We start from the raw sequence: 12,500 nt of genomic DNA, 5'->3' as shown, positions 1-12,500 counted from the left end.
ATTATTATTATTATATTATTATTATTATATTTATTATATTATTATTATTATTATTTTATTATATTATTATTATTATTAATATTATATTATTATTATATTATATTATTATTATTATTATTATTATTATTATTATTATTATTATTATTATTATTATTATTATATTATTATTATTATTATATCATTGTTATTATTATCATTATTATTATTTATTATAATTAATAAAGATAACAACAATAACAATAAAATATTAATAATAATAATAATAATAATAATAATAATAATGATAATAATAATAATAAATAATAATAATAATAATAATAATAATAATAATAATAATAATAATAATAATAATAATAATAATAATAATAATAATAATAAACTTCGCTTGCTAAGCGTAGCTATTCCGTCTATATTATCGCACAGGCTCTGACGGCCTAAAAATTACATCAAAGTGGATGCCGTCAACTTTATTCTTTTTCTAACAATAATTTTATGTGTATGGTGAAATAATTGTAACAAATATAAAAACAAATCAGAGTCATAGCAGATTTCCAACCTCGGCATTAAAACCAAATTTGTTTTTGTCAACATCTCCAAACATCCGTGCAACGACCCATTTCGTTAATTCCCTTACCGCTGCTCTTACAAACATTGGGAGTGCCGATTATTCACGATTTCTGTTCCTATTCCATTTGTCATGTCAGCAGTGGTTGAGTAGATGGGTCTTCAAAAAAAATGGCAGAAAGTATTTACGATAGCCTCGCTCCTACAAGCATGTCGCTAGCGTTGTATCCGCTTCAAAGAGAAAAATAAACTCCTGCTTCTACGGCTTTACTGATCAAAAGCACATCTTTGTGTGTCTATATAATCATCATGAAACAATTTGTCTTCCAAAAACACTTATTTTTCTTTTTTTCATTTCTCTTTTGTTTGTTTGTTTGTTTGTTTGGTGTCATCTTTGTTGTTTTTTTTTCTTTTTCATTACTATCTTCTTTTTTTTTTAAACTTCAGGTATAAGAGACATTTGAAAATTGCCTCCATTCTTTTATTTCTATATACTGTCAGTAGAGTATGTGGATTCATTGGAGATGTCATTGATATTCTTAATGTAGCTGCAAATGCTACATCACGAAGTCTCGGGTTTGGGAGTTTTTTATTTGAAGATGCGGGTCATTTGAATCATCGATATTTGAAGGTTGAGTTTTTTGGCCAAATTTTTTAATATGGTTTTTTTCCAGGGTACGTTAGATCTCATCTTCCTGATGAGAGCTAACGCTTGAAACAATATTGTAGAAGATCATAATTATACTTGAAATGTTATATGATATAGACTATGAAGACAAAGGAAGGTGATTACAGATTGTCGTTTCATAATAGTAGATAAATGATGTGGCTGACGAAGGGTTTGGGCCCGAAACGTTCAATTTTACGTATTTTGTTCTTAGTTACATAAATATTTTTCTATTTTTATTTGGTTTATGATAAGAGGCAATCATTTTGTGTGTTTATATTTAGGAAGAGTATAATAAAGACACACGCAAACAATTCGGCGCACCATTAATTTCTCATTCATAACCATTAAGTAAGAGATTTTTATACTTTCATCTGAATGGCATTTTAGATTTTATTCCCACTAATTACAGTTTATTTCAATTTGTCTTGTCGAAAGCCGGTGAAGCATGAGAGTTTCTAAATCTTCAAAAGATTAATGGCATTGCTTGTATTACATTCATATTACTTTGTTTTTGTCAAACTGTTGCATGCCTTTTGCAATAAAATTGGAAAAAAAAAAAGAGAGAGAGAGAGAGAGAGAGAGAGAGAGAGAGAGAGAGAGAGAGAGAGAGAGAGAGAGAGAGTAAACACGGCAATAAAATCTTGTTTCCCAGTGTGACTCAACGTTTAATTCTACACGAAAAGTAACGTCGAGTTCTCAAAGTCATTGATCTTCATTTTGTTTGCGGCCTGAACTGATAACCTTGTTATTGTTTTTAGAGGTAAACAACACATTATGTATTTTGTGACTCAGTGACTCAGCAGTACGGATTCTCTATTGTCACAAAATTCAAGCAAAGATAAGCGTAGTCTGTAGCCAGATGGGTGACAGTGACCGTGGTCCCGACGTTGTGTCCTTGGGCAAGATACTCTCTACTCGACTCGGGTTTGAATGATTACCTGGCTATAAGCAGTGACTGATATTGTAGTAGTGGTAGTACATAATTGTCGCCTTCAGGCAGTTGGTAGAGCACTCGCTTCACAAGCAAAGGGTCCGAGATCGATCGGTCGAGATTTTATTCTGCCCCCCCCCCCTCCCCCTGTCCACTCAGCAGGGATGGGTATCTGGGTCTGTTAGATCTGGCGGAAGTACTTTGTGATAGACTCGAGTCCTAACAAGCAATAGGATAGAAAGCAATTGCTATTGTCCGTTTCACGCTATAGAAACCGGGATAAACTCCGACTCCATGGGCCTGATGGCTCTGAAGGACTACTTTTATAGGCGACTGTTACCGTATGGAATTATGGTTCCATATGGCCTGCTGGGGAAATACATGAAACATCGTGTAGCGTAATCAACATGGTAATTCGGTGGAAATACTCTATATAAATGTGCATATCTTTATTTATACATCAGATTATTTTTCGATTCTTATCATAGTAAATATAAAAATTAGCTTTTAAACCAAACTTTAGCTGTTATCTTGCGCCATATCCAATAAACTTACAAAAATAATTTCAAAATGTAAAAATGTTTATAAAAAATCTTACAAAGCACTTACAAGAGCCCCACAGCCAGTAGCAACACTTAGCATGTAGGCCGAGACATGACGCAAGGCGCGATTGCTTTTTCATTTGGACAAATACAACGCTGTTATATGGTTCTCATTTTACACCTGAGTGTGGGAGAGAATGTGAGGAAAAAGCCTTTTTTCTAGGGTTCAACTTTGGGCCGCCAACAGCGGAATTCGAATCAGTGACCTCAAAGTCCGAAGGCGAGTATCATACCACAAGACCTCAAAACCACACAACAATTTTTTTTAAGAGGTAGGATTCCTCGACCGGAAATCGAACCTCAGACATCTTGATTGTCTCTGTCTCAGCTCTACTACCCAGTATTACAAGCATCTTTATTTGTTGTATTTGTATTCACAAACGACCACCATATTGATCACCCCCCCCCCACACACACACACACACACATATATATATATATATATATATATATATATATATTATATGTATTATATATATTCGTGAGATTTTAATATGCATGGATCATATAGAGTGCTTGAGAATTAAGGAGCGCGAATTATATTTATTATCTCACCTTTTGATAAAAAGAGATTATCGCCATGTTTCTGCTGGTACAATAGCTTCTTTGGGACGGTGAAGATTTGCACCGGCTGTAATAGATTTGTTGGCGATAATCTCTTTTTTTTTAAAGGTGAGATTATATATATATATATATATATATATATATATATATTATTATATATATTATATATGTATAAACGCCCTTCCGATTACGCATTTATGAATGATAAATATTGATGATCTAATGGCTATAGTTGACAGGAACCCATGTCGTAATATTGTCGAAATAAAACATTTTTGTATAACGACAAGGAATTCAATATTTTTTTTAATTCACAAAAAAAAAAAAAAAAAAAAAAAAAAAAAAAAAACAAAAACAAAACCGGAACAAAATATATATGTATTGTTGTCTGTGAAAAATAAATATACCCAAGACAGTGGAAAGGGTCAAATGCGTACTATTCAACACTATTGTGTGCATTTTGTCATGAACAGAACGTATATGCATAGAAATTTATTCATTATTTTACCCATATCTTGGATGTATACATTTTAGTCTTTATACCCGTGTCTATAACATGATTTATGCCGTCACGATATTCCCATTCCCTTTCATCGTAGCTAATCAAGTGTATTCCACTGTACAATGGTAGAATGCCTTTACCAGAAATTACTTACTTCAAATATCCAAGAACTAAGATGATTCTCTACTTGTCAAGAATTATTATTATAAAATCCGAGTTTAAAAAAAGTCTCAGGTTTTATTGTTTTGACTCGTTTAGGATAATCTTTATTCATTTATAATATTTGAAATAAATTTATTTTTGACTAAAATGGAAAAAGGCCATTTTTCTATGTACATCAGTATTCGGCTTTGAGGCTACATTATTCATGGTACAAGTCTTCTCTTCAACGGAATGATGATTTCAACATGGGAAGAGAGACGTTTTGTGGCGTTGGTGCTCTGTAAGGTGTCTGTTCTTGTGCGGCCTTGTAGTCTTGTAGTATGACACTTGCTTTCGGATCGGAATGTCCTGGATTCGAGCCTCTCTCGGCGCATAGTTGAGTCCTTGAAAAAGACCCTTTAATCATATCCTCTCACCGTACTCAGGTGTAAAATGAGTACCTGGCCGTTAACAGCGTTGTCTCTACGCGAAAAAAATGTTATATCGTGTCACGTTCTACATGTTAAGTATTGTCGTTGGCTTAGGGTACTTTTGTAAAGCGCTATGAACACGTTAAAAGGATATTCCGCTGCGAGTATATTAAAGTTCAAGTTACATTGTCAAGCGATATTGAGCGCAGTCAGTGACCAGATGGATTACAATGAGCGCAAACGTCTGGACAGGTATGGATTTTTACCCCCTTTACTCACTCGACACGGATGTGAATGAATACCTGGATATGGACAAGAATAATATTGCAAAAATGGACGTCTAGCAGGCAAATTTTACCGTATGAAATGGCAATTTTGATCGATATGACTTGCTGGAAATAAAGCATTGCTAAGCTGGACCTGTGGAAATGCTCTAAAAGGTATGGCAACACATACCTGGTCCTGAACCAATGGGATGTTGTATGCAGAGGACAAAACGATGAGTATGTACATAGTTGTAACCTGACCTGTCGGTATCTCATCATGCTCAATTTACCTTGACGTTCTGAAATGTCAACCAAGATAATCATCAAGCCCGAGATGACCATGATTTGAATATGTACAAAAATATTATATCCATTGAAATGGGCACTTGACATAAGATTCCAAGATATTCGTCCGTCGGGAATTGAATACATAATTGCCAAAAGTTTAAGTGTACAAATATATTATATTAAAAAAGCCCAACACTTCGGTGGTTCATTGGTATTCGAACTTACGGAATGAAAACACTTTCAGTTAATTTCATGGTCATGATTTTTTTCAGCACTTATACTTATTATTTATCCTAACTAAATATATATTTTTTCCAATTCATTCGCTCTACAGCTTTCAATGCTGGCAGCCTCATTTCTTTATTGGGAACGGTCGTTAAATCTTTTCATGTACTGAAGGCAATGGGTCTGACAAAAAAAGAAATCATTTAATTTTTGGATGTTTTCCCCCTTTCTTGTAAGAATGAGGCAAAAATAAATGTGATTAAAGACAGAGAATCTTTGTTGTTTTAAAAAATTTGTCACATGATATCGAAATGTTTTTCCATGATGATTTATAGACCTTAGGCCTTAGATAAGGTATTATATTATATTCAATGTTGTTTGGATCTATAGCGATTAATACGCATATAACATAAATATAACGAGTGTATTTCTCATCACCTCGAAAACTGTTGTAAAAATTAATGACCCCTTTACTACGTACTTAAGATAACTACAGTAAATATCTGTGTTCGATTGAACGACGTTGTTGATTCAGGTCGGTGACATTTGTTATAAAAGGAAAAACAATCTTGCAACACGAAAGACAAACAGATATAGACGGTCTAGGTAGAACTGTGAATTCGAGGACAAAAATTGTTTTCACATCTTTTGTCTCTTCTTTTAATTTTCATTTGAGCTGGATTTTGTAATATTCTCGTGTTTACTTAAATTTCACTTATAATTAACGTAAATAAAGACATTACTAGATCTTTAAAAAAAATTATTGATAGTTGTTGAAATGTCAAAACGTTTTACATGCGAGGTCTACTTTTATTCTAGCCTGACATCTTACTTGTGTGAGCCATAAGGCTCATGGAGCCGGAGCTTTTCTCGGTTTCAATCAAGTTATCTATTGCGTTATTAACCGGGCAATAAAATAAATTTAAAAAAAATTCCCTTTATTCATCCCATAGGGGAAATTTGTCTCTAGGGTCTATTCCAAGGGAAAACTGGAATAACCCAGGCGTCAGCTGCTGTGCAGCGCCGCAAATTGAGCTAGGGCGAGGTGACTTGCTCAATGCCATACAGCGCAGCGGCGGGTGATCGATTTCCGTACCTTGCGGGTACGGAGCAAAGACCGTACCGCTGAGCCACGCTGACCCCTTCATTTGCAATTGCTTTCTATTCTTTAGGTGAGACGCTAGTTTATCGAAAAGTACTTTCCGCTAAATCTAACAGACCCAACTACCAAATCACTCTTAGGTGGAAAGATGAGTAAAAATAAAATAGTGAAAATAAATAAATGATTTTTTAAAAAGCTGCAAGACTTTTTTTCAATCCTAAGTAGGTGCGGTTCAAATATGAAAAAAAAATCAACCCACTCATGTCGTGATGAAAATAACCGATCGCTGACATAAAAGAAGAAAATTGATTCCTTTCTTTTTCAGATATCACTTTCCTGTAAGCCTATGTTCTAATCTCTACCTAAAAAACTCTTCATATTTTTAAAATCCTGACAAAAGTCGAAGAGTGGTAAATGTGTGTGCACCATAAAAAAATAGGAAAAAGAAGACCGTCCGTCAAGTTTAAATGCAATTCAATGTATTTGAGTCATTTCCGTTTGTGTTGTTTTCTCTCTTTTACTATTTTCAATTTTTGGTAAGTGTCCTCTTCATTTCTCATCATCGAAAAGTAACGTTTGTCGTTTCTTCCAATCAATACACCAGTTCAACATTTTCTAAACTGTAAAAAGTCTTTAACCGTGAATAACGCCTGTTGAAATGCGTATGTAAATTTGATTTTTTGCTCTTCTTCATGTTCCATCATATCTTCTTTTAGAAATAATAACAAATGAACCAATATAGAGCTACCGCCAAAATTATCAAATGACATTTTAAAGTAAATTTAGGTATAGATGTCTTATAAGAAATCTTTAAAAATTAAATGAATGTCTGCTGTGAGATTTGTGGTGGCCATTGATAATGGAAAGGATTGATGAATACAGTTTTAATGAGTGAGGTATAAGGATACGTGAATGGTATATGAAATAGTGTCAGACAAAGCTGGGAGAAAACTTTAAGAAAAAAAAAATCATCCCAAAGGATCAGCTTTCACCAGTAGGCTGATATTTGGAGGCATTTTTCTCTCTCATATTTTCTTTCTTTCTTTCTTTCTTTCTTCTTCTCCTTCTTCTTCTTCTTCTTCTTCGTTTTGTTGAAACCCCAAGTTTGAGGATCGAACTACATTTGACTTTTAGTTATATTATTAAAATATAGAAATTGATGGATTATTGAATGTGCCAAATGGCGAATTTTATTGTTGTTGTTGAAGACGCAGTGATTTCAAACGATTAAAAAGACAAGGGCTGATATATTCCGTTACATCAGATAGTAGACAATTCGTAGCCAAAAGAAGATGGGTAGAGGGAATTGAGGTGGGCGTGTGATCTTGAAGGGGGAATCGTCATCCGACATGCATGTCCTCTAGTCGGTCTGGAGACGTGTTTTAAGGAAATTCGACTTCAAATCGTTTGTGGTAGATCTTATGGAGAGTACATATTTTGGCTCGTTATCGCCTGATCTGACGATCGACAAGACCCACGATTTTAACCAGTACGAGGCGCTGGCTTGTGGTGAAAAGTCGTTGTAAATTCGCATGGCTAGTTTCCTCTGCCTCATTTCCAATGTGTTAATATCTCTCTGCCATGTCTAGCATGTTTCTCTCTGCTCTGTCTTCCATTGAATCATGCTCATCTTTTCATATGTTTTGGTGTGTGCTTATTCATTGAATATATATTAAATAAAAAACGTTTTGGCAATGTATGGTAACATGGCTCAATTGTTTTATTATGATTTTCTGTCATGGTAGACTTTTAAAAGTAAGTAGTTTGTGAACAGCTCATCAGAGGTTAGAATTATTTTGTGTGTATAAACCCATTCATTCGCCGTAAGAGTGCTTTATTTCGTTAACTGACTTTTCACTTTCTATTCATTTATCAGGTTTAAACTCAAGACTCGAGGTGCTATTGCGAAACAATTGTTAAAATAAAAACATTTCCCTTCGATGGGAAAAAAGATGTAGCTGAATAACTCTTTAAAATGATCAAGAACATTGGACCAAACTCTCACCCTTCGACTTCCCTATCAAATATGGATTTTTTAATATCTCTTGTGACTGTTTCTCTAGTCTTCGCTTGTCTACCACACGTAACACGGCTTGAGGAGGAACAACTATTCCAGCCCAGGAAAGGTAAGATAGGTATTCACTAATGTCATCAGTTAGTAACATTATCAATACAGTCAGTCATTTATAAGATTGAATCTATAAAACCAAAGCAATTTATATCAGATATTACTCTTTGATGCCATCGTCAAATTTGTGCCTTAGTGCATCTTCACACGAGATCAAATTTCGTTGAAGGCCTTTGGAAGAAGTAATAAATGTCCTCTTTAAGGATTAATTTCAACACATTATCCCAATTTTCTTTCAATTCTTTGAGGATTGTGTGGAAACTTTGTTCTTATGACAATCGCATTCGGACCGATTGAAATTCTTGAAAGAGGGCCATTACTCATATTATTTGTTTGTCGGTCTACTAAAATATATCAAATGTCGCTGAACCTAGTTTTGAGCGAAAGGTTATCAAAATGGCATACCGTGGCCAAAATGAGATTTTTTTATTAATTTTTTTTAAACGATAGTTTAACCATGTATATCTTTCATTTTCCAAAAGCACCCTTTTGTATGTTGTGTCTTTAGAATTAAAAAAAATTAAATGGGTAAGTAAAAGAGATATTGCTTCGAAATCAGTAAAATTTGATCCAAAAAAATGCACTTCCCCCAATCTAATGATTAGCATAAAAAGTTTGGCATGTTTGGTATCATTATTTGTTGTGTTATTTGTACACTGAATGTTTTGTAAAAAAAATTAAAGACCATCATGATCAGGGATGATTGTAGATTGGAATAAATAACATAACTCAATTTTCATGAGAGCCGACATTTGGTATGTTTTCCTAGGCCGACACACATTTTCTCACCTCAGTCAGGTCCACTTGACGATTTATTTCCTAAGACATGAGATACTCTTAGTACATGTCAAACACACAAATAGGTAAAGCCATGTTAGTGAGTTTTTCTGACAATATTTTGACACACTAATAAAGGAATTGCATCACAAAACCTGACGACACGATGCATTTTTTTCCCAATCATCTGTGTTAAAATTGTGAGTGAGCTCAGGATCTGCGGGCAGTTCGCATCGGATGATAGGCAAGCACTTAAGGTGGCTATGGGTTCTATAGGTCAGCGGTTGATTTCAAGGCCAAAATATACTTTATTTTAAATTTTTGAATCAAAAATAAAACAACTAAAATGTTTATTCGACTAGTTTTAATAAAATATACGAGAACTGACGTATTTTTCAAATTTGTCTGCACTGTATGCTGATTGAAGAACGTGTATGCACTGTATGCTGATTGAAGAACGTGTATGCACTGTATGTTGTTTGAAGAACGTGTATGCACTGTATGCTGATTGAAGAACGTGTATGCACTGTATGTTGTTTGAAGAACGTGTATGCACTGTATGCTGATTGAAGAACGTGTATGCACTGTATGCTGATTGAAGAACGTGTATGCACTGTATGCTGATTGAAGAACGTGTATGCACTGTATGTTGATTGAAGAACGTGTATGCACTGTATGTTGATCGAAGAACGTGTATGCACTGTATGTTGATCGAAGAACGTGTATGCACTGTATGTTGATTGAAGAACGTGTATGCACTGTATGCTAATTGAAGAACGTGTATGCACTGTATGTTGATTGAAGAACGTGTATGCACTGTATGTTGATTGAAGAACGTGTATGCACTGTATGCTGATTGAAGAACGTGTATGCACTGTATGTTGATTGAAGAACGTGTATGCACTGTATGCTGATTGAAGAACGTGTATGCACTGTATGTTGATTGAAGAACGTGTATGTACTGTATGTTGATTGAAGAACGTGTATGCACTGTATGTTGATTGAAGAACGTGTATGCACTGTATGCTGATTGAAGAACGTGTATGCACTGTATGTTGATTGAAGAACGTGTATGCACTGTATGTTGATTGAAGAACTGAAGGCTCATACTATAAGATAATAATTTAAAAGGCCTCCATGTCAATAGCTTGACAGGCATAGCAACAAGAGGTCACAGAGGGACCATCAATTATTAGTTAAGCGTCTTTCCAACGTACGGCAGTTCACTGGTTAAAGTCAGGTCGTTATTATTGAGGTCGCATATCTTTTTTATGTGTATCTCTTTAGTTTATTTATGTTAGGACTAAACAGTGTGTATAGTTGCATAGCTATGTTCTATGTTTGCGTTGATTTTATGCATATGCCATGAGACGAAAAAGCAATTGAACTTTGTAGAGAAGTAAGTGAGTCTGCTTAATATAACCTAAAAGTAGATATAATATTAGACTATTTAGACAAACTATTTAAATAGACGGTGTGTAAAATTAATATAATAAATAATCAATCAATCAATCATTATCAGCATTACTAACGTGATAGTAATCATTACTTATCATCATCATCGTCATTATCATCGTCAACATCATCATCATCATCATCATTGTCGTCGTAGTCATCATCACCACCTTTATCATCCCTGACAATGATCCCACTATAATTTGTTACCACCAGGTATAATTCGCTCTGGTATCGGGCGAGTCAAAAGAGCAGCTGACAATTCCGACTTGGTGGTTGATATGAAATATACCATGAAGACAAACAAGTCAATCAAAGGATTCTCAGAGGAAGAAAAACGAAATATGCTCCACATCCACAACGCTTACAGGAGTCTAGTGAGACCTTTGGCATCAAATATGATTGAACTGGTAGGTCTTTATTTCGTCGGTGGAAATGATAGGAGTGGCGTTGATGTTGCTACGGTTGCAGTCACCTTATTATTAATGTTTGAGTTGTTATTGTAGGGTTTTTATGGGTGGTAGCAGTGGTCATATTATTGAAATGGTTTTGATTATACTTGTGAAGATTTTGAAAGTAAGAATATAAGTCCCAGGTTTGGAGCCACCTTTGAATACGTTTATTTCCAGAGTACGGCAATTAACTGGTTAAAAAGCGTCCCAAGCTCAGATTTAGGTTCTAAGTTAACAATAACCCTGGAAAATGAGAAATGACTTTTGCATGCTGATGCCGATCTACCATCGCGATTAGATCACAATAACGTCCAATGAAGTCGGAGTTAATCCAGGTTTCTGAGTCAGTAATTGGTATGCAACAATTACTTTCTACTCTTTTGATCGAATGCCAGTTAATGTCAATTACTTTCGTCAGATTTGACAGACCTAGGAGAAACCAGAAAAAAAGAAAGCCAGATTCGATTGACCCGGGACAGATATCTCTCCTTTTACTTTTGGGTAACCTGAAGACAATACTTTTAATAGCTTTTATGTAGTGCAATATCCATTAGATATACTCAAAGCGCTTTACAAGGGGTCCCAAGCCAACAGCAACACTTAACATGTAAGACGAGACACAACGCTTGTAAAGCGCTATTACTTTTTTTTCGACATATCCAACGCTTTTACAAGCCAAGTAATCATTTTACACTTGAGTAATTGAGAAAATACAATTAAAGAGCCTTCACCAAGGACTCAACTTTTCGCCGCCTAGATCGGGGACCCTTCAGTCCAAAGGCGAATCAATCCACAAGAGCACAGGGCAGTACAAATTAATATATTATTGAAATCCTCCTGATCATAACCATTATCCATTTCTTGCCTGTCTCAAATGAAGGTGTTTGCATTTCTTCCAGACCTGGGATGATGACATCGCAGCCTTTGCCCAAGAATGGGCCAATGAATGCACAGCTACTCACAGACCCAATCGAAATCTGGCTCCATGGGTTGGCATGGGGGAAAACCTGTATTGGTGGTATAGTGAGTATTCCATCTCTATACATAACTACCACTCATCGTCGTCCACAGTCCTGTTATTAGACTTGCAGTTGGATATGAAACCGTTCTTATGGCGGAGAAAGACTTCCGAAGTTGGCGTTGACGAAATGAATTTGGAGGTGTAGCCATACGCTACTACTACTACTACTACTACTACTACTACTACTACTACTACTACTACTACTACTACTACTAACTACTACTACTACTACTACTACTACTACTACTACTCCTACTACTACCTACTACTACTACTACTACTACTACTACTACTACTACTACTACTACTACTACTACTACTACTACTACTACTACTACTACTACTACTACTACTACTACTACTACTACTATTACTACTACT

General features: G+C 34.9%; 1 protein-coding gene across 6 annotated transcripts in view; it reads left to right on the top strand.

The window, feature by feature from the left end:
* The window catches only part of LOC144977153 (uncharacterized), a 38,024-nt gene that overhangs the window by 16,852 nt on the left and 8,672 nt on the right, over positions 1-12,500 (top strand). For 3 of the 6 annotated variants that reach the window (XM_078922017.1, XM_078922015.1, XM_078922016.1), the window contains 3 exons: positions 8,163-8,412; positions 10,863-11,056; positions 11,998-12,121. In XM_078922017.1, coding sequence (XP_078778143.1) covers positions 8,262-8,412; positions 10,863-11,056; positions 11,998-12,121 — 469 coding nt within the window. In that variant the 5' untranslated portion in view covers positions 8,163-8,261. Of the gene's footprint in view, positions 1-5,718; positions 5,791-5,820; positions 5,870-6,616; positions 6,949-8,162; positions 8,413-10,862; positions 11,057-11,997; positions 12,122-12,500 lie in introns of those variants that run through there. The other 3 variants (XM_078922018.1, XM_078922019.1, XM_078922020.1) reach the window with 3 other exon arrangements.

The sequence above is a fragment of the Berghia stephanieae genome, chromosome 7 (genome assembly GCF_034508935.2).
Source record: "Berghia stephanieae isolate SIO BIC M18660-M18661 chromosome 7, UCSD_Bste_1.3, whole genome shotgun sequence".
NCBI lineage: Eukaryota > Metazoa > Mollusca > Gastropoda > Nudibranchia > Aeolidiidae > Berghia > Berghia stephanieae.
Note: the sequence above shows the minus strand (reverse complement) of the source record. Positions and strands in the feature narration are given on the sequence as shown.